General features: G+C 43.0%; 1 protein-coding gene across 1 annotated transcript in view; it reads right to left on the bottom strand.

Annotated features, from left to right (window-relative positions):
• Nucleotides 1–27,042, bottom strand: part of VIT (vitrin) — an 85,855-nt gene that overhangs the window by 41,499 nt on the left and 17,314 nt on the right. The window contains exons 3-8 of the mRNA XM_045010326.1: nucleotides 20,272–20,340; nucleotides 16,282–16,347; nucleotides 13,624–13,780; nucleotides 11,005–11,138; nucleotides 6,433–6,510; nucleotides 1,623–1,703 (exon numbers count right to left, since the gene is read on the bottom strand). Coding sequence (XP_044866261.1) covers nucleotides 1,623–1,703; nucleotides 6,433–6,510; nucleotides 11,005–11,138; nucleotides 13,624–13,780; nucleotides 16,282–16,347; nucleotides 20,272–20,340 — 585 coding nt within the window. The remainder of the gene's footprint in view (nucleotides 1–1,622; nucleotides 1,704–6,432; nucleotides 6,511–11,004; nucleotides 11,139–13,623; nucleotides 13,781–16,281; nucleotides 16,348–20,271; nucleotides 20,341–27,042) is intronic.

The following is a 27,042-nucleotide window of genomic DNA, read 5'->3' as shown; positions in this document are numbered from 1 at the left end:
TTCATGCCCTTGATTCTCCCCTACAGTTTCTCCACTTTCACAAGAGAATCTATGACTCTGACAAGTATATCAAAAACACAACGTTCTTGATACTGCTGATTTGCAGTCAATTTCTATTGCACTGGTGTATCTTCTCTTCATGATAAGGCAACTAGAAACTCCATGTAAATGTAACTCATTTTACCTGACGTATTATAAAATCATTAAAGTGTGTCCCTGCACAGAACTGAAATACGTGGTACCTACCACAGTACTGCAAGTTTTCTGACGTATGGACAACCTCTAGAGAAAAATGCTTCAGGGAATTGTGTCAAGATCAGAACTGCAACCACCTGTTTAGCTGAGATGAGGTGAGGTGGGGATAGCACAATATTTTGGGGGGAGGCCTACATTGTTCTAAATTTGACTCATTTCAGACCAGTTATTTTAAAGTGCGGATACTCACTATTACGATGGAGGGGAAAATGAGATGCTTCTAAATTTGCGAGCTGCCAAATGTGCTTCCTAAATATCACTATAAGCAATGATTTTATGTGTTTTTATATTTCAATTTATCAGCTTTAAAAATAAGCCCCTCAACTCTGCCCTCTCAGTCTATCTACAAAAACTGCTGTAGAAACAAACATTTCACACCACTGCCCTCAGTCCATCTCCACTTAGCTCACAACCCCAAGAAAGGCCTAAGAAATTATGGGAATTGAAACAGGGTTTTGTATCATTATTCAATCCATTGATGGCTACATCAGCACAGCCTAGTGTTTCACGGCTGGAATGTTCTCCTGTTGGAAAGCATCATCGCCGACACTGTCTGCTGGATTAATTACTACCTGCTGCTAGCCAGTTAAAAATGCAAACCTCAGACGGTTTTAAAGGGGTAACAAAGAGAGCTAAGAAAAACAAAACAGATGAATTGGAAAAATTAACAGAAACAATTTCCTTAGAGCTGAATTGTGCCTTGTCATGCACAGATGTGCTAAAGGGGAAAAGGTAGCAGGCACAACAAGTCCTCCCCTCTAACTTTGTACCGGGTGCTAGGGAAAAGGCATATTCTTGATCTTTGTGCCCACAGCATGCAAGAACCAGGGAAATCTGAAGATGGCAACAATACTAGAACCAAACGGGGAGGGGCTAGGAAGGACTGTGTTGATGGTGAAAACATAGCTTTGTGCTTCCTGCTGGGCAGGCCAGGAGGAGAACACATTGCACCCTGCAAGACTCTGAGAGTTCGTATCCTGTGCTCCTGGAAGCATTATGCCTACCTGAGCTACAGTACTTCTGAGAGTTACTGTACAGGCACTGATGCTCCTACCCACCTCCTGCCAGTGCAAGGGAGTGGCTGAAAGCCACAGTGGAGGCCTTAATATTGCACTGCAGTAAAGCAGTACCATGGTACATGCAAAGCTTAGGTTGTGATGGTGCCCTTGCATCCTCACTCCCCTCTCCTTCTTTATCTTGGCATGCTCCTTGGTGATCGTTTGCAGAAGCTCATTCTCTTGCTATGAGAATCCAGAATAGAAGCTGTAGGAGAGGTAGACTGGTATACATCACAAATTCAAATGCAGACGTTTTAGACTGAAGGGCTAATTCATGTCTAAGGATTTGCTGTGAGCCACAGCCCATACCTTGTTCAGGTGATTTTTCTGATGCATTAGAGGTGTCTGTATTCCTGGTAGCCTTTATATCTTGTGCTGACTTTTTAGATTCTGTATGAAGTAAAATAAAGCACTGTGAAGGGGTGTGTTTGGCCTATGATGCTCCCTGCTGGGGGGGGTCTAGCTGTTCTACTACACCCAGGGCCGGCTCCAAGTTTTTTGCTGCCCCAAGCAAAACATTTTCCTGCGCCCCCCTGGCCTCACCCCAACTCCGCCCCTTCCCTGCCCCGGGTACACCGCATTTCCCCTCCTACCTCTCCCTCCCAGGCTAGCCTGGGAGGGAGGGTGGAGAAGCGGAGCGGCGGTGTGCTCGGGGTAGGAGGCAGAGGTGAGCTGGGGAGGGAAGCAGTTTCTCTGCCCACTCCCAGGGTTACTTCCTGTGGCCCTCCCCATGCCCCCCACCACTGCAGCTCACCTCCGCTCAGGGCTGGCTCCTGGATTTTTGCGCCCCAAGCAAAAAAAAAAAAAAAAGGAGCCGGAGTGCCGCCCCTTGGAAAGTGCCACCCCAAGCACATGCTATGAGTGCTGGTGCCTAGAGCCAGCCCTGACTACACCCTGCCCCAAGAAGCAGCAAGCTGAGAAGAAAAGAACAAAGAAGGTGGGTCTTCCAAGTTTGTCTAGAGAGGACTTTCTGGAGTGGCCATTTTGGAAACTATAGACCTGGTCCTCCAAAGGCTCAAGGGGCTATTAATAGCCAATCAAGGCCCTGCTGGTCCAGAGAGCAGGAGCAGTGTGGCCTTAGTAGAGCAGTTCCTGGCTTGGATCAGAGGGGGGGCTCCTCTCTGGCCAAAGTACCCTAAGGGATGATCTGTTGGTTGTGGGTGGGCCTTTGCTCCCTGACTAGTCACAAGTCAAGTAGCATAAACCCCCAGTAGGGGATGGAGGTTGAAAAACTGGCTCAATTTGAAGGGCCCAGACCTGGGGCTGAAGACCCTAGCTAATAGATGGTGTATTAATTAGACTCTTCCATTTGGACTTAGTGTCCAAGCCACTGAAGACGCAACAAAATCAGCTGGCAGCCTGAAGGAGGCAACGGGGTGAGCAAAGGACTGTGCTACTGCACCCACAGCAAGGAAGAGGTGAGCATCTCTACACAAGCACCTTTCAAAAATGTAGCATTGGGAGAAAACCATTTTAATTCTTTCTCCCATTTACTGAGCATAAATCACCAGATTCTCTAGGGACAAATACTTTAGTATCTCTAGAGCAGTGGTTCTCAACCTTTCTAGACTACTGTATCCTTCTCAGGAATCTGAGGCCCGAGCCCTGCCGCCCAAGGCTGAGGCATGTAACTTCGCATTGTGGGGCCCACTGTGGTGTGGGGCCCTAGGCATTTGCCCTGCTTGCCACCCCCTAACTCTAGCCCTGCACTTGTGACAACCCCCGCTGCTCACAGCCCCCAGGTTGCGAAACATTGATCTAGATGAGTTGATGTAACCTCTGAAAGACCTCTGTGTACCCCTGGTTCAGAGCCACTGCTCTAGACTATGGTATACTTTGGAATTGGAGTACACTATTACTTCCTTGCTGCAAGTCTTCTCCCACCAAATGCTGCAGTCCTTTACTCTGACAAAACTCCTAGGGGCTTCACTGGGACTTTTGAACTGAACCAAAAAATGTAAGGTTTGGCTAATAATACAGCAAAATTCAGACAATTTACAAACCATTATGTTGATTCTGCTTCCGAGTAACATGATGCCCTCAGAAAGAGCACAAACTGCAAAGGATTCTTCTGACTCCTGATTGCTATTGAAAGTCATTTAAACCCGGCTCCTGCAAACACTTTTGAATGTGCTTGCCTTTGAGCATATGAGTAGTTGCATCCACTTAAAGTATTTGTAGGACCAAGGCTTTAATGTGTGTAGAGTGGCTGGTTAGTACTAGTTTGTATATTATATTTCAGTCATTAATTAAAATGCACTCACAGGTCATTCACACTTGACATTGTCAAATCACTCAGGGGCCCAGATCCTAAATTCCATTAACCCCAAGACTCTGATTCAGCAAAGCCCTTAAGCATGTACACAGGTCTGATTGACTTAATTTAGCACACACTGAAGTGCTTTGGTGAATCAGTCAGAGTGAATACTGGTGGATTTGGTGTTTAGTTTCCTCTCTCTTTTTCAGCAGTGCTGTTTTATTTTAGAGCTGACTCGGGAATTAATTTGGATTCTCTTTTAAACCAGCAGTGGTTGTCTGTTTGTACCGACTGTGAGTAGTTATAACTTGGGAGACTTTTATTGCTCTGCACAGGTTTTGGGGTTGGGGGCTGCCACTTGCATTAAAAAGCAAACAGAGAAAATATCAGGTGGCATGAATCTCTAGGGCCATTGGGACAATGGTAGACAGCCATGTGAGAAGAGGGCGTTTTGAGTAGTTTGGCAGCCAGCCAGTGAGTTACTCTAAGGAGTCTCTCTAACTGCTGGAGATAATGGGTTCAATTTTCTAGTCATGTAAAGTGGTTGTAATGTCTTAAATTGGAGTAAAACTGGCACTTCTCAGATAAGGAAGAGGTAACTTAAGATGGATCCTGTATCCTCTACAGAAACCCTAATGTGAGAAATCAATTGCACAGCTGTGCTCCTTTGATAGGCACAGTTTGGCTGGGAACATGGATGTCTGGGGGGAAGAGGGCTCCTTGGGGAGGGTGGGGTCCAGGGCTCTCTGATTCATGTGGAATTGGGCTGGGGAGAAACATGTCAAAAGATTAATCAAAAACTGAGTTTGATACAGGAATTGTTATCAAACCCTTTGGTCATCTCGGAGATTTCCTCTCAACAGCACACAGCATCACTTGCCAGGATCTTTTTCAGTTCATGCTGTTTAATGGAAGACCAGTGGCCAATAAATTTTCTGCCATCCGTGGTTTGCTGATGGCTGAGGCCAGTGACATTTTGTATGTATAATTGAGAAGTGGCTGGATGAGGCTTCCTTGTGTTAATTTCTGTTATGAGATGTGAGTAGAGCACCAATGGCGTGGCAGAAATAGTATTTTGATTTAGACTAATTGCAGCCTATTGAAGCTTTAAAGTCCTATCCCATGACTGTGGTGGCACCTGCCTTGGTGTTCCCAGCTGTGGTAGGGGGCTCAATGAGTGGGTGTATTTAGGGTAAGTCTTTTGGTTTTCTTTTCCTTTTCCTGGAAGGAGAAACCTTTTCAAAAGCATGTTCTCACTTCTGTGGGTGTGATTTGTCCCCATAAAATATGTGCTCATGAGGGCTTTTTTTTTCTTTTTTTTTGTGGTAGGCACAAACCTGAACACTTGAACCTGTAAATATTTGAGTATGAGTGCAAATCAGTCACTGAGTGGTGAAAATACGTGGATTTGCAAATGTAACTCACTTTGTAGGTACAAAGTAACTGCTGAAAATCTTCCAGGGGTAAACTGACAGGTCCTCAATACAGCTTGAAATTTAGGCTACAAGTCACGTGTGTTCATTTGTGTACATGTGATCTGAGATTTCTGTAACTGGGACACTTCATCGATCCAATAAAAAAAAAGATAGAAACAAAGTCCTATTTTTGTACTGTGAAAATGCGCTGAGAAAAAAGTGCATGGATTTGAGCTATATATTTGCAATACAAGCAACTAGAATATTCAAATGTAACTATGCAATTGTGCAAAAAAACCCAAAAAACAAAACCAAACAACCCATTACTTTGAGGATAACAACCCCCATATTTTACTTTCATGCAATAATGTGCAATTGGGTAACATTAGTAGCTACAAATATTTGTTCAGCATGAATGTATCCAGAATGTAGGTACATGTCGATAAATATGTGAACTCATTGAGAAGCCACAAAATAGCCACATGGTAGCACTGCTAAATAGTAGTGGATAACCTCATCAAGGTTCAGAAATCAAACTGGCAGGCTGTGAATCACTAAGAGAAAAGTACATAGCGCTATAAGACAGTGCTATGGCTATACCCAAGGCATCATCTCACACAGTCAATCACAGGGGATGGCCAAATAGGATGTCTCATTAGGGCTGGGGCCATTCAGTACTATTTTCACACACTTATGAACAGTAGATCTACCTCTGTTACAACCCCAATGGCTCCTATGTGCATTACGCTGGTGTAACAAGGAGCCGATATCTACTTCACCTCAGTGACAAAGACATTAACAATAGTCAATATACCAGAGATTAACGGGTATAAGACCTGATCTAAAGCTCATTGAAGTCGATGGGAGGCTGTTCGTTGATTTAAATGGATTTTATACCAGGAACGTAGAGCGTAGAATGGTGCCCATTACTGCACTAGGCAGGCCATTTTTTGAAAGGGCTGGGGATGTTGTCAGTTGACATTTATTATGGTTTTTATGTATTATTATCCATGCAGTTGATCTCCCAAAGAGGGATGAGTAAATAGCATCAGACAAAAAGGCAAATATACACCCCCTAACCACAGGTAGAATCCAAAACTCATTCAGGCAAATGGTACAGAATCATATTCTCTGACTTAAAGCAAGAAAAACCACTGGGGGAAAGAGGTCTGTGGGGAAAGATAGCAATAAATAACAATGTTCTGGAATAACTAGCATTGTTGCCACATATATTAGAGAAAAACATGTGATGGTTTTGTATAAAGTAATAACACCTATTTGGGAATTAATACCAAGTGATGATGCATTTATGACTCAGCAATAAAAACTTTATACCATTTCCTCATCTAATATACATATATATAGACACACACACACACTATATCTATATATACACACAGAGAACATATATATAAAATATGAGGGACCATCAACTGTAACTACTTGCCTGTTTTAACAGGTGAGCTTTTTGAGGAAGAATATTCAAGAGTTGATGGGTATGTCACACCTTTCTTTGGTTTGCCTTCTGCAAAAGAAAAGTATATATCAGATTCAGAATGATATGGACTAGGAACCTTTAAATGTAATGGAAAACAGTCCTGTTAATAGCTCAGTGAATTCTAAAATATAACCCACATGACAAGCTGACACCCAAAGAATTCCAAGTTCTCGCAGGGCAAAATTTGCATCAAATGTAATGGGGCAAAATCAGGCCCTAAAACCAAACCCCATAATTCCCTTAGTTCTCCTTGATTCCATGATAATGTCTAAAAATCATTCCACTAAACACGCCAATATCTAAATAAGGGGAACAAGTGAAGTACTAATGCAAGAAGCTGTACATGACATGTGATTCCTTTCTTTAACTACATCATTTTTTTAAAACCTCTGTTTCTTGATGTATCATTTCTAATGTGTCACTTACAATAATAACAGTGAGAATCCCATGTGTGTGTGCTGGATCATATGTTAGTTATATCTGGAGCTAAAATGAGAGTGCTTCCCTTGAAAATGATGCACAGTTCTGTTATGTTCTAAACCACAGACCTTTCTAGTGCCACACCAGATGGCATTTCTATTGACACATGTGGCTGTGAGGACTCCTCTTAAGTAGTAGTTTTGATGCTGTTGTGTTCACAGTACTAGAGAAGGCAGAGTACATTCTATACTCTGGGCCAGATTCAGAAACGTTGGCACAGAAGGATGGGTATTGCATTTCCCTACCCCAGCTACAGTAATTCTCTCCCCTCCCACCCACAACTGTGCCACAGAGGGGATGTGCCAGTGTGGATGACAGGGGGTGTTCCTGCTTAAGCATTGACTTCCATAGAAGCTCTGCCAGTAGGTGCTACTGAGGAGAGGCACTGAAACAGCATCATGTCAGATGGTGCCGCCTGTATTTTTTGAGTTGTGTGGTACTCTTGTTCTGCCAGAGCCTCATCCCCTGGTAAGTTTGCTACATCCAGGGGCCTCTGCTGGGGTTTATGCCAGAATCTAACCTTCTCCATATAAGGACAATAGCTGAGTCAGAGAAGCATTGCCTTTGTTCCCCAGTTCAATCTCTTCTTAACAACTCCAGCCTCTTTATTCCATTTCCTCTGAAAGCCTGAGCTGTTGTAACCAATAAAATCACCAGGTGATGAAGTGAATTTGCTTAAGTTCCCTTTTTAAACATGGCAAGATGCAAGTGTCAGTTTCAGCACTCACTTACACTGCTAGAAGTCAGGAGTCGCTTCACTGAAGTTGAAAGAAGTTACACTGACATACAACTGGTGTGAAAGTCAGGTCTTGTCTTAATATCTGGTGCTACATGTGATTTGTAATTTAAATAATGTCTGCAAATGTGCAGCTAACGCTAAATTGCTCGGTGTGACTGGCCACTTGGTGAGCTCTGGCATCTTTGGTAAAGAAATGTTTGTGTCCCCTGGGTTTTCCAGGCATCCGTGGGAGCTGCTCTAAATGGAGAGCTGATTATTGGTGTGGCAATCATGCTATTCTTACAGTGACAAGAAAGCTGCCACAAAATCTGTTGGAGTTTGTATAACCATAATATGTGTTAAAAGATGGGGTGCTGTTAAAGATGGGTTGAAAACATGAGTATTATTGAACACACGGATGTTTGAAAAATAGGTGCATAGGTGAAATTTTCCCCACCCTCTCACCACTTACTTGTCACTAGCACACTCAGACATTTGGGACTCTCTTTTCTTTACCTAGTAGCCACAAACCTGAATGGACTCATTCACATGAGTGCCAAGACATTCTGGAACTTGAAAATGAATCCAAGTCCATTTGCATACCTACTAGTGTGCTCACCACTTCAATCCCAATGACCATGCCTTGTGCTTGTTCCCCACTCCTCCTCTGTCACACCACTTTGCAGGCCAAGTCCCTTAACAGTTCCTCTTCTGCAGTCTCTTCTATTGATGCTTATTCCACCTCAATAGTTTGATATTTAAACTGGTAAGTTTCCTATCTGGGAACAAACTGTCAGCATGCTTTCACCGTACAATACCATGTACTCTTTTGATCTGCTGACAACTAACTTGGCTGGTGTATAGACAATTCCTCAGCTCAAATGTCAAAGCTGTCCTGGAGTCAGATACCTCAGTTGGCTTTTCTGGCATTTTTGTATTTCTAGTCTTTATGCATCTCTTTTCTAATAAGTAATAATTCACAAACAAATGTCAACTTTTTTTTGCCAGTGGGGTTTGTCTGCATCCAGCCACAGGCCAAGTAAAGCAGAACTAGATGAAGAGTTACAGATTTCCATCGTTTAGCCTTTAAATTCCTCACAAAGAAAACTACATGTTTCAGAAGGCCCAGTAAGGACTCCTTTTCCTTTAAATATGACTCTCTTTCTGCATGAGCTACTGTGATTAATCCCACTGACTCACCCAATCAATTCCCTGCCATTGCAGGGGCCTTGGGCATTGGTGTACCTCAGTCCCTCCTATTTTCTGCCCAGGGCATGCTATAGTTTTTCTGGACTGCAGTAATACTTTAGTCCAATCCAGGTTATTGGATTCAATGCAGAGGCAACTGAGTGGAGTTTTAGTGGCCTGTGATGTAGTCCCTTCTGGCCACTCAGAGTGCATACAATTAAGCACAAGCAGGATTGGAGCCTTATTCGAGGCATTTGAATGTTATCATTCCTATGTGTACCCAGTCTAGCTTGAACCTAGTCTTCCCTTCTCTGTTACGTAGGTTTGTAACTTTCTTCTGCACCCTCTATCCCATGGTGTTTATGTAACCAGGAGGTGTTGCTGTCTGAAAAATTAGGAGGAGCTGTTGTTGTGAGAGACTCCAAAGTTCACTGGGTGGTACCTGAATTGCTGCTCAGTTAGAATTTGCTGTTTGTTAGAAGAAAGCAAGTACCAGAGGCAATTTGGCCATGACCAGAAATTCCTAACTATCCAAAGTAAATCTTCTTAAAATGTGAGCCAGGGCTGGGCTGTTAGAAAGCTGCAAAAAGAGCATCCACAAACATTCATTCAAATTCCAAATGACAGCTCAGTTTGATCATATTCCTAAGCCTTATTTGCTGTTCGCAAAAAATAATATTTCTTCACTTGAATTTCTTGGGAATGGCTGTTCATACATTTGTGCTATGTTGATTTTCCACAAGGTATGCCTGAAATACTAGTAGTTAACTAGTAGTACTGGTTACTTCTCATAGCCAAGCAGTGGAAATGTGCACACCACCATCCACTTGTGTGACAGGAGGTTCAATACAGAAACAACATAAAACCATGTAAGTTAGTGCCTCCTTTACTAACTTACACTCAACTGTACCAATGCATAGAGAAGTCTAAGGGGACTTAATTTACACATCACCTCTGAATTTGGCCTGGGACTCTCAGGACTTGTCTTTAACCCCTCTGGGGCACATGTCACACTGTAAACAGTAGAGCACTCTGAAGTGTCATGCTCTCACTGATTCCTAGTGTACGTTAACGTAGTGCTGTTTGAAACAGGACAACATCAACCTGCACTAGGAACCTATTAGATTAGAGCGTGTCAGCAGGATCTACATGGGGCAGTGAGAGCGCAACACTTCAGAGCGTTCTACAATTTACAGTGTAGCATGTGCCCAGAGGGGTGCAAAGACAAGCCCCAAGTTAGTGTAACTGGTTGTAGAGTGTTGGTATGGGGGTGGGGAGGAATTCAGGACAACAAAATCTGACTTAAGTAAGAATTTAATGGACTGACACAAATTGGCTGCTTACTAGAAGTGGAGCAGAACTGTAATTAATACATTTAGGATACATTGATATGGTCACTTAAGACAGGATGATGTCTCCTCAGAGCAGTTACTTGTAGAGCATTCATAGATTATTAGGGTTGGAAGGGACCTCAAGAGATCATCTATAGTCCAACCCCCTAATCACCCTTTTAAGGATTGAACTCATAACCCTGGGTTTAGCAGGCCAATGCTCAAACCACTGAACTATTCCTCCACTGAATATGCTTTGAGATATGGGACTGGTAATCTTTTAAAATTGGGATATGTATTTCTTTTAATAAAGAGCCCTGGCACTGCTTGCTGTGGCCAATAACTGGAACAAAAAGTTTTTTGCTGTTTATGGTTAGGAAAGAAAGCTTCAAAGCATGGAGTGAGGTTAACTGAAACAGATGTTTCAGGCTCTCTGCAAATTCAGGCAGACAATAGCTCTGAGATGTGAACCAGCCCATCTGTTTAAATGCGTGCTAACTCAGATGCCCCAGATGATACTTGTATCAGCATAGTTATCTATTTCACTGCACATCAAAGCATGTAAGAAAGCAGAGGTATCAAATTATGAAGGTATGCAGTCTACTCTGAGTGACCATTTATTTGGATAGGCTTTTAACAACACAACAGGGTGATGGGGCTTTGGTCATGAATTCAACTGACCAGTTCCTTTGCATAGAGTACATGTCACTTTAAATCGTGATAGTATAACATCATAACTGAATTAGCTATGTAGATTGCTGCTTTTTTTTTTTTTTTTTTTTGCGGGAGTAGGGAGGGTAGTACCTGAAACAATGAAGGACTCCCTCCAGCGTGGTAGGGACAAGGATCGGATTCCATTGGAGAAGCTCCCTCTGTAACCAGATTGTCCAGCAACTTTCTGAACAAGGATTTTCCCTCCTGAGTTGTCAATTGTACCACTACAAAAGGGGGTTGGGAAGTGTTAAATGATATCAGAAATGTGGCAGAGAAACTTAGAAAGTGTTCAACTATACAAGAGTTAGGAAAGTGTTCTCTCTCATTTTAAATGACATGGTTGAGGTTACAACAGTCCTCAGTGCAACTTGGAGAAGTCTGAGGCTAAGAAGTGTTTGTGCACTTACAGATGACCTAGGGGTCTTGTATTTTAACCTGACTCAAGTGTCAGTATATGGCTGAAGTAAATTGTCCGATGGCGTTGTCTGACCAGCAGTGCCGGTTCAGAACAGGTCCCTGGCTCTTGAAGTACCCACGTGTATAGGAAAAAAAGGGCTGAACTCTTTCCTGAGTTACTTTGTGCAACCATGTTGACTTCAGCTGGATTTTTAAATCAGGTAGGATTTGGCATAAAACTTCTAAGGTTCAAGAGCTTGAGTCAGATCTCAGTGCCTTTATACCATTGTAAGTACATTAACTCTGAGAGCTGTGATTTATGGGTATGTATGTAGGACAAGATTCAGGGCCCAAGAATCTAAAATAAATTTTGACAAATAGGAGGGTAATTTCCCCCTTTATTTTGCAGAACCTAGTATTTTCCCTGTTCAAAAGAAATCGACCAGGTATTTCCTGTATCTGATTGTGCCTGATTCTGATCTCACGGTGGTGTAAATCAAAAGAAACACCACTGAAATCAATGGAAAACATGGTAGCTTCTGTGTGTGCTGAATGCTACGAAGTGTTTACCACGTGTGATGACATTATATGAATCCTAATGTGTATGAAGTCTCAGTTTCTGCAGACACTGAAGCATTAGTTTGAAACCAAGAAGTGACTGCTTACTATAAACAGAGCAGTCTATGCTAAGTGGAATGAGAAACATAAAATGGTGAAAAATAACAGAGCTTTACAGTTCTCTTTGAATAATTTAAATTGTTGCTGGCAATAGAAGGAAAGGAAACTCACAGATTTCATACACACATCAGAATAGTCAACAAATCCAAACTCAAATGGCACCTAGAGAAAACTGAGACCTTCTGCTCCAAAAATATAGGTGTCTACCACTTAAGCTACAGGAGAAACTATATTCTCGGTCACTATGTTGTGTTAGGTTTAAATTGTTTTTGACACAGTTTGCCCTTAGGTATTCATGGACAACTCCCATTTTAGTCAATGGGAATTGTACACAAGTATTCTGAGGGAAGAATTTGTTTTCTGTAAGCTAGTCACTTGACAATTCAATAACAAACACCTGAACACACACTACTTCAGCCAGCAGATGGCAGTAGTCTATATACATAAAAGCTAGCCGGTACAATAAAGAGCTGCATAGGATTTTTATCCACACAGTGTGTCTCTCTCAGCGTACGCTATGCTCCACCAGTGAATTGCCTGCAGTTTGGCGTGGCAGTTTGTAAAGTACCTTTTCACCAATTCTGGTTTTTCTGGGACGTGTTTATGTCACTCAATATTTGGAGTCTGGGTGGCTTTAGTGTGGGTTCATGGGTTCAATTGCACCCCAGGGTGCAAAACCAGCCAAATGTACATTCCTTCCAGTCTGGTGAGGAGGGAAAACCGGGGACAGGAGAGGGAGTCATGAGCAGCTGGGCTGAACCTGAGTGCTGGGTCACAATTTGTGGCGCTAGGCCCAGCCCATGGGCCAGGAGCTACCACTACAGGATGAGTGTGGGATGGGCTTGTTCTCCAGCCCCACTACTACCCCCTCAGCCCTCCATTCCACACTGCGCTGGGACGAGGGTTGTGGTGCTGGGGTAGGGGGTCATGCTGCAGGTGACTGGAGCCCCCTTGGCAATTCCGTATAGTGTACCCATTGATTTGGGAGGCAACATCTGCCCCTGGTTTGGAGCAGGTGCTTTCAGTGAATGTTTTCAGGGTCTTTTCTAGCTTAAATGGGATCACTAGAAAGAATCCTACCAAGAGAGATGATTAACCTATGTTGCTTACACATTATTAGTGAGATTATTATTTATGTGAGACCATGAACACTTCTGATGGTATAAAATAGTGCAAACACAGTCATCTGCTATCCATAAATGAGTGATCTGGAAAAGTCTGAGCACCTCCTGTAAGGTGCTGAGCATGCTCAGTAATAACTAACATCTAGCTCTTACAGCGCTTTTCATCCGTAGATCTCAAATCCCTCTACGACAAAGTGTCATTATTCCTACTTTACAGATGGGCAAACAGGCACAGAGAGGTGAAGTGCCTTGCTCAAGGTCATCCCGCAGGCCAGTGGCAGAGCTGGGAACAACAAGTGATTTCAGTAAAAGTTCTGGGTGCCTAGCACTCTCAGACTGGATCCATCACATCAAATACTGTCTCTCTCTTATACTCTTTTCTATAAGAATTGTGGCCTGAAATCCAATCTGCAAAGACCAGGCAGGGTTTAATAAGCTCCAAAGCCAATGACCCCCTACACTGGAATTATAATTCTGTACCGGAGTGTCTCAGTATTTTAAAGCTGCTGACCTGTGAATAGCAGCACTGCACACACTGGAAAAAGAAGCGTAAATGTCGGTGCCATAAACACGGTATTTTATGTCTTGACATCCTGGTGGACATTTTGCAATGAATTCCGGATTGATTATCTTCCCTGCTTTGATGTCGCAGTCTATCTCAGGTACATCTGTGAATGCAAAAAAGCTAGATTTAATATTCCAGTAGTTACGTAACCATGTAATGCACAACAGTGCCCTCTTTGAGCATAAGGGCGAATTCCTTCAGGGCACAAGAGGTATGTTTGCTTGTAACATAATAAATACATGACATGGGTAGGGTTGTAACTAAATATGGATTGAGGAAGTGAATGGACATTTCTGACCCTAAAGGAAATTTCCAGTGTAATATAAAAGATTCTAATCACAATGGGATAGATTGGGGTCATAGGATGGGGGAAAGGGGCAGAAGTGAGAGCTGGGAGTTGTATGCATCCCTGAGCCAGTGTTCCCCTTGTGGTAATATGGTTGTTTCACCCTCCAATGCAAGGCTGTGGCAAAATGCTATGATCTTGCCCTAAACCATTAAAAATGTTTGACTTCTATGCAGAGCAAACAAGGGACGTAAATATAAACTTAAGTTCTGTTTTATCATCACCAGTTAGATCAGGCCTGCACAACTCGTAAAACAGCGAGGGCCATATTACTCCAAAGAAAACAGCTGAGGGCCAACCCCTCCCCCCCCCGGCCCCGCCAACACCCCCCCCCAGCACCACCAAGCCCCCCCGAAACACAACACACACCCCAGTACTGCCCGCCCTGTGGAAACAAACACTCCTTCCCCAGCGCTGCCCCACCGAAACAGCGGTATTGAACCTTAGTAATATGTTATAGCAGGCCCCTAAGGTAGTGTAATTAAGGTAAAAGAAAAATGTCTTTTTGCTAGAAGTAGAATAAGATCTTCCCCGCAACTTTGTAATCAATTGCCCTGTTGAATGAATGAGGCGTGAATGAGGAAGGCATGGAAGGCAGCACCTCCAGACAGCTGCAACCCTTGGAGAGGGGATGGGAGCCAGACCAGATCAGTAGATCAGGTCAGCCACTGACTCCTTGCTCACCTCCTCAGCCCCCCACACCCCGCTCGCCTACTCATCCCCTTGCACTGCCTGCCCACTCGCCTCCTCAGCCCCCCACCCTCCTGGCTCGCCTCCTCACCCCCACGCCACTGCCCGCCTGCCTCTTCAGCCCCCCTCCATCACCCACTGCTTGCCTACTCATCCCCCCACGGGCCGCACAATGAGCCCACCTACTCACCCCCCCGCAGGCTGCACAGTGAGCCCATGTGGGCCGCATGTTGTGCAGGCCTGAGGGTATGGCTACACTTGCAGCTGTACAGCGCTGGGAGTTAACCTGTCTTCGTACAGCTGAATAGGGAAAGCGCTGCAGTCTGGCCACACTGACAGCTGCCAGCGCACTGTCGTGGCCACATTTGCAGCATCTGCAGCGGCATTGGAAGCGGTGCATTATGGGCAGCTATCGCAGAGTTCAAGTGGCTGCAATGTGCTTTTCAAAAGGGGGGCGTGGGGTGGAGTGTGACAGGGAGCGTGGGGGAGAGAGTGAGTGGATTTTTGGAGCCGACACTGTCAGCAGCTGCAAGTTCCGACCCCCTCCCCCACCCCTCTCTCGCTCACTGAAAGCAAACAACAGCTGTTTGTTTTTTTTCCTCACAGACCAGATAAGCAGCTGCTCCAAAACGGCCCCTCCCCCTCCCACCCGCCGTGCTGCTTCTCTCCTCAAGCCCCCTCCCTCCCCCTCTCTTCAAGCAAACACTAGCTGTGTGCGTTCCAAAGGGAGCCCCCTGCCTCTGCCCAGTCACAGCAAACAGGAGCTGTGTTTGTTTTTTTGATAACCAGCTCCGGAGTTCACAACAAAACAAAGAGAGGCATCACAACAAAACAAAGAGCCGGGCCTTCACTTAAAAGGATTGTGGGAAGCTTCCGGAGGTCAGTCACAGCGTACTAAGATTATTCCCTGTTTACACTGGGACCCCAGCGCTGCAGCAGCAGCACTATACTCTTTATTCCTCTCATGGAGGTGGAGTACAAGCAGCGCTGTAGCCATGGAAATATAGCTCTGTATGTGCCTTGCCACTGTGGACGGGGAGTGAGTTACAGCGCTAGAAAGCCACCAACAGCGCTGTAACTCTCAAGTGTAGCCAAGGCCTGAGTTAGATTATACAATCTAGTGGCAGGTTTGCATTTCACCCAATGCAGCAAAACTGATTGCACAGAAAAGTCCTTTTGGGATTGTAGCTAGAAGTCCCATATAATGTCCCCTTAAAATGATTAAGATGCATGGGTTTCACCTTCCAGTGTGTGTATTTCAACGTATTTATGTATCTTACCTAGGCTTTTCTACCAGGCTCTTCACTATGGTATCTAAGTAGTTCTATGTAGTACTGTATGTCACATGCTGTATTAGATATAGTTATTGTATTGTATTGATATACAGATTTCATTATGTGATGCGTATGTTTTCTGCAAAGAGGCTGTGTATTGTTGTATGTGCCTAATGGCTCCTAACAGAAGCCCCAAAGGAATTGACAGAAGATAATCTGAGTGAAGTTATGGCTTTTTTCTGCAGTGGACATTCCTGTTTTGAAGCAATTAGGCATGCTGCTGAGCCTACTTACATAGTTTAGCCTTTTTGTTCTTCTTTGTGGCTTCTTTAGTTGCATATGTACAAGTCAGAAACAAAGCTAAGACAAAGAAAATACAATGTCAGGTAAACAACTGCTAGCATCTTTCAGCACATGCCTCTGTGCTTGGATTTTCTGGAGCTCAGATTTATTATTAATCATCCCGTTTTAAAAAATGAAATTAACATTTTTCCAGCAACAAGTAGAATTCAGTTTGAAAAGACATATTTCAGTGGTGTGTGTTTGTTTGTTTGTTGTTTGCAGGGGAGTAGAGATTGACTGACTGTTGGAATGCTTACATTTTCACATAACACATAATTAACTTGGGGGAATTCACTACCATAAGATGCAATTGAGTCCAAGAGTTTAACAGGCTCAAGAAAGGATTAGACATTTTCATGAGTAATGAGAGCACCCACAAGTATATAAAATAGAATAAATAACATTGGGGATAGAAAACCTCATGCTTTATGGCTGCACAAACCAACAATTAACTGAGGGATTAGGAAGGGGTTGTTAGGAAGAAACTTCCCCTATAGGCAGGTTATTCCTTAACACAACACAAATGAAAGCTCTAGTGCCTAAGCGGGTGGTATTGGGCTCTGATGGAGACAGGCTGCTGGACTAGATAGACCACTGACCTGATTTGGTTTGGCCTGATTTCCTATTCTCCTACAGTTAACATATCACCAGAGGCTAAGGTTTATAGTTTAACTATTTCAGTGCTTTTTTTTAAATGTGGGAACTATATGGTGGTGACCAGTAGCTCTCACTTACCATTATAGGGCTGTCTGCTAATTAACGGTCATACAAAAATATTCAATTTTCTGGACTTGTTATAGGTACTATATTGTGCATGTTATAGGAACTATATTGTGCATTAACCTGCATTACAAACACACTCACCCTCCTAATCTCCCATGTCCCATCTGTATTTGCAATTGTTCAGAGTCTGATCTAGGACCTTGTCCATTGATTGCCTTTTGTGGCTAGAAATACACACAAGTTGAATATGCTTTTCAAGATCCTTGACTGTGTTAAACGCACAGATTCACGCTCTTCTTCCCAGTCTGGGGCATACCTGACAGTGCTGTGGATCTGATTGGGCTGGAGGGGCAGGATCTATTGAATGCACCAAGTCCAAGGCTCCTCAGAAATATTTAGTGGATTGCTGGACATCCACTTGTTGCAACTTTTCATCCACATCCTCCCCCAGTAATGGCAGTGTGGTGCTTCATGCCTAATACAGTCAGTGGTACCCCACTGTGACTGTGTGCATGTAGATGGGAAGAGTCACGTGATGCTAGCAGGGACATTAACTGCTGCTCTGAGTAGCAGCAACTTACAGTGTGCATTGCTTTGTAAACCGCAAACCTTTAGATTGGAATTATGCTACATGGATCCACTGGATGATTTTTTCATGTACTGTAGGATGCTCATTGCATGTAGCTGCACATTATGAAGAGTGGCATGCCATATAGCCTTCCTCTCCATGTAACCTCATTCCCCATTTTGCACAGGTCTGTTGAAGTTTTGCTTCTGTCTTTATTTCACAGTGGAGGGGAGATATAGCTAGATATTTATTTCCAAGTTCTGTGCAAGCCATACATCTCCTGTTGTTACACAGGGCTACCTGAGACTCTTCATGCATTTCTAAACTCTATATACAGTTTAGTAATTTGGTCTAATGGGTCCCCTAATCCATAGGCTCTGATAGCTGCACTTAGTTTTTTTTATTTAAGGTACATATAGATGCTTCAGAAAGGAGTTGCTTCTCTGGTGGGTGCTTATTCTTGTGTTTTGCTTCTGTATCAGGTACCTTCCTTTTTGACAGGTTTCAGAGTGGTAGCCATGTTAGTCTATGTCAGCCGTGTTAGTGTGTATCAGCAAAAAGAACGAGGAGTACTTGTGGCACCTTGGAGACTTGTCAACTGTTTGAAATGGGCCATCTGATTATCACTACAAAAGGTTTTTTTTCCTCCTGCTGATAATAGCCCACCTTAATTGATTAGTCTCGTTAGAGTTGGTATGGCAACCCCCATTTTTTCCATGTTCTCTGTATATGTATATCTTCCTACTGTATTTTCCACTCCATGCATCTGATGGAGTGGGTTTTAGCCCACAAAAGCTTATGCCCAAATAAATGTGTTAGTCTCTGAGGTGCCACAAGTACTCCTCTTCCCTTTTGAGGAGTTGATGCAGATGAGGTAATATTTTTTATGGGTTGGGTATAAATCTGCTTAGACTGTGAAACATGTCTAAGATCCTTTTCATTTTGGGGATGGATTCAGGAGGCTGCATGTCCAGCTTTAATTTACACGGGGCTGGATGGCTGAAGATCAGGGAGCAGCAACCACCTCCCTGCAGTGTGTCCCCCCGCAGTGTTCTTCCCCGCCCCTTCCACTGCATCAGAATTCAGCTCATGGGCGATGGAGAATCTGCACCCAATTGTAAAGGAACTATTCCACTTTTCTGGGGCACTGCTGCCAGAACTCCACATTACGCACAGACAGTAAGAACATTCCCCATTCCTTCTTCAATAACCTAATGTGTAACCATTCCATTTAACTCCTCTTTTACTTTAGAGAGGATTAAAACTCCCCATGCTGTGTGGAGGGACACTATAATAATATGTTTAAATTTACTCTTGACTGGAGTATGCCATAGCAACCTTATTTCTCCCTTCCCACCCCTAAATTGCTTCAGATTTCTTCCAGCAAGTGCATGGACTTAATAGCTCTTGGAACTTGTTCAAAGGAGGGGGCAGTGCCCTAACTCCATGCCACAGTATGTAAGTTGAGTATGAGTGGCACTTACTCCAAATGGCAGGCATGCCAAACAAAGCTTGGGGACTCTGTTACTTGAGAGAAGTGGAATTGTCAGTGGGGAGGAAGGCTCTTCCATTTTTTAAAAAATAGAACCCATAGAAAAGAAAGGGCCAAATTCTGCCCTGACTGACCCCCCTCATGCCATGTCAGTGAGCTCAGCTGGGTTGCATGTACTATTAGGGCAGAACTTGGTCTAGAGGAAATAATCAGGCCCTTGGTCTCTTGCCTTGTGGCAGACTTAACTGAGCAGATTAAAATGAAGGGAAAATATAGCTAACCCTGAGTATCCAACCATCCTTGACAGTTCCCACTTAGGGCAGTACCACAGTGACAGAAAATGCAGCTAGGCAATATGATGGCTTGTAACTAAAACGCACACACAAAAAATCATGTTTGATCCATTCAGTCAAACCCAGATTGACTGTGTAAGGTCCGCTGCAAATCTTGGAGCCTCTACGTGCTCTCTAAAGGAGCAGGTCTCTCCTGCACAACATCCTGGTAAATGATGGCAAGGTATATTTGCAGCCCTTTCCCCTGAATATCATCTTGATCATGTTAAAGGTCCTGCATCCTCCTTGGACTCAGGAGAAAAAAACATAAAAGAAGATCTTCACAGCATGGAATACACATTGTTCTTCCTCGGAGGGGGCCTTTAAGATTTAGACATTGCATAATTGTGCAGTCTACTGTAATTATTGCAGCCCATGTGCAGTCTAATGATCAGTGCATGTGATTAATTTAATGTAACTTTCTGGGTGAGGAAATCAAGAAACTGGGGTAACCAGGATTGAATATAGCTGCACAAGGTCCCCCTACATCTTCTACTGGGAGCCCAACTACCTGTGGCAGACCTAAATGAACACAGGAAGCCACTAGCCATTGACTTGGATTGGAGAACTAAAGCGTCCCTTCCAGGTCTTTCAAGTCATCTTTGAAAGTTTTTCATGATGTTGTAATTTTGTCCAGATCTCAGATACTTCTTTCCCCAGGAGAGTGCCTTTCTTAGCAAACATTTCATTGGCATTCATTACTGAACCCAAAACGTCTGCATCATTCAGATCTGCATTGTTCATGGGACGTGGATACTTTTCCAAAGTCATTGACCCAGTCCTAGACAGTGTTCGTATGTGTATTTGTGTAGTCTATACTTACTTACCAAAAAAGGTTGCAATGATTGATGCCTTCATGTCAAGAACAACAAAATCGGCAGGTTCAGTAAAGTGCACTAGAAAGGAAAACAAAATAACACTGTCACATTGCATTCAGAGGTAGTATGTTGACTACTGTTGGTGAGGAGGGGAAGAGGAGGTAGTTCTGTGCACAACCCCTTAGCCCTTTGAAGTCCTAGCATCCTGAATCCTCTTCTTATGGAAGAGGTATGCTTTATAAAGACTTGAAATATATTAATAGAGAGTGCTATAGCAAGTAAGCTAATTTGAGTTTGATGAACTGGGCCAGGATTTCATTCCTGGAATCTTTTTAGGTAAATGGGAATTTTGCCATTTACTTCAATACAGCCAGAATTTCACTCTAGATACTTATTTCTGAAGCCAGCGGCAATGGAGGCCATGACAGAAGCTGACATACTCTTGCAGTCATAAATGTTGATTTAGTTCTCTTTTAGAGAACTCATAGAAAAAAAATCTCACTACTGTTCATAGAATGAGTCAGCACATCAATGACCGATTTTTTTTTTGAGGTGCTCCAGTGTTTTTCATTTCTGGTTTTTGACCAAGACGAGAATCAGGAAAGTGCCTCTTCCTAAGAGATTTCTTGTCCTACCTTTGCAGACTTGAGAAGTTTAGACAAGAATCTGAACTTTAAGAGCCTTATGCAAATCATACTTACATTGGAACTTTTGAAGGTTTCTATCACAAGATAAACCCCCCTGGGCCTGAGATTGAATAATATCTGATGGTGGTAAAATGCGAGAATCCCATAATCAGAATGTGAGCACACCGGTACTGTTGAAAGTAAAAAAATGTTAATTTAAACTCCCAGTCAGATGGGCATGGCACCAGATATGGCCACACACTAAGCTGTAGGGGGCTTGAAATTCTTAGAGCATTATATTTCATTCATAATTATCATTCCATCGAAGCACTTGCATCCGAAGAAGTGGGTATTCACCCACGAAAGCTCATGCTGCAAAACGTCTGTTAGTCTATAAGGTGCCACAGGATTCTTTGCTGCTTATCATTCCATCGGTATCTGATTAATACAAAAGAAATGTTTTTTCCCCCTGCACACTAGAGTCAGTCTCTAGGAAGGGCAGTATGCTGGTTCCTGCTGTTAGCATCTGAATTCGTCCAGGCAATGGGAAGGGAAGAGGGGCCTCTGAGCAAAACGGTCTGCGATTGGTGATCCTGCTAATCAGAATTCACAGTAGAGCCACTATTTTAGAGGCACTCTCCCTGGACAAATGTGGGTAATAGGGACCAGCACGTTTTTTTCCCCTAGAGGTTCCACTAGGCCACAAATAATGGCAGCAACCTCCACTGGGCATATGTTGTATGGTTGAGCAGCCCTGAACCTTCAAGTGCATGAGTAGCTGCACCAGAAATTCCACTGACATCTGCCCCCACTCGATTCTGAGGCCCCACCCTCCCAAATAACTGAGTCAGTCACCATGGCAAGGGGTCCCCTCACTGCCTCAGGGCTGATGCAATTCCAGGGGTTGTATGGGTCTAACACAGCCCCTGGCCATCAGCCTCCACTTTTATAGGCGTTCCAGGGGACCTATGCTCACCTTTCCTGCAATGCCTTTACAAAACCCTGCAGCATTTGAGCATGTCCAACACTGGCTGGTGGTAGTAGAAGTTTCCTAACCCATCCTGCAGCAGTCACAGCCACTGGCAGCAGTGGCTCCAGGCACCAGTGCTCCAAGCACGTGCCTGGGATGGCAAGCCATGGGGGGAGCCCTGCCAGTCCCTGCGAGGGCAGCAGTCAGGCAGCCTTCGGCAGCTTGCCTGCAGGAGGTCTGCCTGTCCTGCGGATTCGGCGGCGGGTATGCCTAAGCCGCGGGACCAGCGGACCTCCCACAGGCACGCCACTGAATCTGCAGGACTGGGGACCTCCCGCAGGCAAGTTGCTGAAGGCTGCCTGACTGCCATGCTTGGGGAGGCAAAAAAGCTAGAGCCACCCCGGGCATGCTCCAGTGCTGAAGGCACTTCTGTTGGCAATTGTAGCTTGTTTCCATAGCCTGCTCTTGCTGTGGGACACAGAGATGTGTGTCTGCCTGCTGTGGCCTCTTCCCAGCCTCACAGCACTCTCCCCAGCCAGCTGCACTCTAGTTCTGTCTATCTCTGCTATATTCAAGTTTTTTTTAATTCTCATACTGGAAGATATTGGAAAACGAGAACAATACAAACAAGTCTGGCTTTGTGGGGGGAGATTTATTACAAACTGCCTCCAAAAGACCAGTTTTGTAAACTTCCTGATCAACTCCTGCAATCTGAAGTAGAAAGTCAAGAGCTGCCTCTCAATTTAGCAAGCATGAATCTGTCATTGTGTCAACGTTTGTGAGGAAAACAATTTGTGCAGTCCACAGAAGTTGCACCTGTAGTATATATTTCTGGAGACATTTGCTTGAAACCAGCACAACCGAAGAGGAGCTATGAAGCCAAAGATCCCATAGATAGATGATCTTACAACCAACCAAAAAAAAATAAATAAAAAAGATGCTATCGATGAACTTGAAAGAAGCAAAACCAAGGGCCCTGTAGATGAACAGGTCAACAATGGAGCAGGCCAAAGCTGTCTTCCTGCTGTAAGAAATTTGATATTCCCATCTGATAAAAGTTGTTTTCAAGATTCAGTTTTATCATTTGAGCAATTGTGAATGCTTTTACAGATTGGTCCTTGCCAGCCACTGAAAATGATGGGCCGAAAGGACAGTTTCCTTTTCCCCTCTCCAAACTTCCATTTTCCATCTTCATTTGATAGAATTCAAAATGCACCACATGAAATTTGTGTTTCAAATGGCTTAGCATACTCATATCTTTCAGATTATGCATGCTGTTACATTTTTGTTGTTTGGGGATATAGAAACTTGGAAAACAACATGGTTAACAGTGACTGGAACAATATGCTAAAGTCAATGTCTGTTCAGGGGAGAAGCAAACAACATGTGCAGTCACACGTGGCAGCTCTACAGTTTGCGAAGGGTCATAGTATCAGTGCCTGTCTTTGATGGCTTGGATGTTCTACCTCAATCTATTATGGTGGCATAGGATCTTAGTTAGCATGGCTGCAGCCTCTGGAAACCTTCAGTAAGAGAAAATTGACCAGTTCCAAGTCCTCCACACATTTGAGAGAAAAGTGAATGAGCTCAGGAAACTCACATCTGAAGAGAAGTATGAGGAAATTGTAAAAGAATCTCGGAAGAGGTGGGAAGCAGTGGGTTTTGAAAATGCAAACTATCTAAGCTACAGTAAGAGTTGTGTATGTCAAGTGGATGATGAATTTATAAATGATTCTGTATTAGAAGCCAAGGATAACCATCAAACAAAATATTTCAAGGTCTTAGACAATATATTTGGGGAACTAAAATCTTGATGTGAGAAAACGTATCTGCTCTCTGGTTTCCTCCATCCCTGGCAACTTCAAAATAAAACTTTAGAAGAGTCAAAGGAGGATGTTCTTAAAATAACATGAAAATACTCTTTTTTTTTTTAAGACTTGGTTCACGAGATTGTTTTTCAAGATGTATGGTTTTACAAAAGACACTGTACATTTTGTCTCTTAGGGTCCAGGTCTATTTGAATTTCAGAGTGTCAGGATCTCTTGATGATGATCTACTGGAAATGGAAACTCTTCCTGACCATACCAATTAGAGTGGCTAGTGCTGAACGTGCAATGAGCACTTTAAGACATGGAAATCTACAAGCATTCAACATGATGACAGACATGGCTGAGTGATCTTGCACTCCTTGCAATTGAGAGAGATGAGACAGCAAGGTTGGAGCTGGACAGCAACAGCATCATACAACAAATGTGACAAGGAAAAGAGTCATTGTGGTCTGAGGTTCTAATAACTGGAAATACACAAGCCGACACAGTTTGGGTGAGATGCTATTTTTGTTTAGGCTGTGATGTTTGTTTTATTGGGGGTGGTTTTTTTTATTTTATCTTTTAAAAAAAAAAAAAGCCTAAGGAGATGTGACCATTGGACCTCATGCTGCATGATCGCTGACCTCACTCTGCCCCTTAAGTCTGTCCCTGCATAGTATACTTCCAACCATTCAGAATATCATTCATACTTCTACAGTGAATCTGTCAAAGGAAACAGAAATCCCAGTGAGTTCCAGAACAGCGAGACTTAAAAGAAGCCCAAATCAGTTCTCAACCCAATCATGTCTTGATCCAACACCAAATCAATCCTTCCAAATCCATCAACAGCAAGATACCTAGGCAATAGCTCTTCCCACCCTTATAGCAGAACTTGTCATTCCATTCCTTCAATCTAGTCCCAGTAGAAGTACCTGTTGAGCCCCTGTTGGCTCACCACTGAATGCTATTATAGTCAAACTTTTTCAGAAGTTACCACTGATTTTTTGGCTCAAACATTCTGATTTTTTCAAAAGTGATCTTAAGTTGGGCACTGAAGCATTTAAAGCTACTGCTGGTAATTTAGGCCAAAATTCACAGGGAGTTGTGGGTGTCTATAGGTGCTTGTCCAGTCAAGATTAGCTATCTTTTGTATTTTAGCCAAGTTAGAATTTGTATGGAATGATAAACCTTTATTAGCAAAAGCTGGGCAAACTCCTATATTTGGAGGGGTTTTTTGTTTGTGTTGAGAAGACTTGATTGTCCGGACTGATAAAATGCTGGAGTCAGTGAATAGCCAAGCATAGTTTGAGTTAAAGATAAAGAAATCTGGTCAGAGTAGTAATGGTTTTTTGTTTTTCATAGCTCATTTATTCCCTCTGTTCTAGTGTAAAATAAGTTTTGATAAAGCTAGAGTTCCAAGACCTTCACCGTGATAAATGATTTAGGAGTAGTTGTATGCAGTTTTCTAGCCCTTATTGATTTAGACCACAAGGTTTTACTGTCCCATGTGATGGATTTTGCTCTCTCTTTCTCTGTTTGAATGTCGGGGGGGGGGGGAGAAAGGGAGGGCATTTCCAGTTCATATATGCAATGTTTGTGAAGCTGGGAGAGACGGGTTGGGGCAGAAATCATTGTCTCCCCTGGAACAGGGACTATACTCAGTGGTTTGTGGGAAGTGTTGTACCATTAAGATTTACAAGCACTCTCAAAACTCTTACAAAGGTTCTGCTGTTCCCCAAGGCTGGCAGCCCCTGCAGCACTCTGCTGCAAACTAGAGAATCAGAATAGATACGTGTTCAACTGGCAACAACATTCTTTTCTAGAACATTTTGAATTTTCTGCCGAATGAAAGCAAGTAAACTGTGGGGAGTTCAGATTTAAAGGCCATCCAGTAACAAAATTCACTAGATCCTTTTGCTTGCGACAAGACTCGTTAAAAAAAGGTAATTACTTTTGCCTGCTCTGACCAGCTGGAAGGCCTTGTCTGTACTTAAAATGTTTGCTGGGATCGCTGTATCTGTATATCTAAATTGGCAAACTCTGCTAGTGTAGGTTCAGTTTATACAGGCAAAAAACCAAAAACATTTTGCTAGTATAGCTTATACAAGTTCCCAAGTGAAATGAGCTACCCCCGCAAAAGGACTTTTTTTTAACTTTTTTCCTATGCTGGCAAAACTTTTAAGTGTATACCAGGCCTTACGTTGTTGTGGAGTGCTTACTGGCATGGCATCTAAATGCTACATCAATTTAAAGAGCACTAAAACCCAAAATAAAAGTGATTTTTCTTTCTGTTTCCTGGGGTAGATGCTCTGATCTTGCAATCTACCCAATATGGGTGGCCTACTTGAGCCCATGTGGATCCGATTGCAGATTCACGTCCTATTTGCAAGACTTCTTCTCCTTCTCCTTCTTCGCTTTGAGGTAAATGCTGCATGATATTCTTAAAATCTCTATGTTGCTCTCAATTCAACAGTTACGAATTTAGAAAAGGTTTCTCGTTTGGATCAGTTCATAGCATGAACATTGAGACTATACTTTGTATTTTGCCATAATAAGCCCATTTATAGGATTACATTTTGTACCCTACATTTTGTCTTTCCTGAGCATATGAAATCACTTGGGGGCATGCAAATTTTGACTTTAGTATGAAAAACAAGGGTTTATGCATCAAAACTATTGTACCCTTTTGGTTTGAATCCAAGACACCTAAAATATACCTCACCTAGTTTCCTTCATTCTCTTCTGATGTTAGGCATTATTCCTGTAGGACTAGTTTTGACCTCCATCTTTTTCACTTTTCCCCCAAACATCATATTTTTTATGAGTTATTTCAGCCTTGTACATTTCAGATGTACAATATAAGTAATCTGATCTTACTGTGGATAGCCTACTCCCAAAAACTCCCAAAGATGCACTACAAATTTAACAGTAAGTGCTCATGTTCTACAGTTATTTCACTGATACCATTTATTTCAGTGCACCTGGTGACAACATCTGGCCTTCAGCAATTTGATGCAGGGCACCAATTGGATGCCTAATACAATTAACTCTTCAAAATGTAAAAACAAATCTTAAAATATAAGATTATGCTTCTGTCAAATTATAGTTTATTTAAATTACACTCAACTCTCACTTGCTTTTACTCTCATGTATCAATACACCATGCTCATCCCCATGATATGTGTGTCTCATATCTGACCCAGTAAAAAGCATTACATAGTCTCACTTTTGACTAGAGCATATTATTCCTGATATGAATAAATTATATGTTCTGACACATAAGAAAATTCTATTTATCGATACATTTTTCATTCATTTTCGACAAGCTTTGTTGTGTAAATAGTATGCAGACATTTCTTGACTTCCTCATTTAGCT

The sequence above is a fragment of the Mauremys mutica genome, chromosome 3 (assembly GCF_020497125.1).
Source record: "Mauremys mutica isolate MM-2020 ecotype Southern chromosome 3, ASM2049712v1, whole genome shotgun sequence".
Taxonomy (NCBI): domain Eukaryota; kingdom Metazoa; phylum Chordata; order Testudines; family Geoemydidae; genus Mauremys; species Mauremys mutica.
Note: the sequence above shows the minus strand (reverse complement) of the source record. Positions and strands in the feature narration are given on the sequence as shown.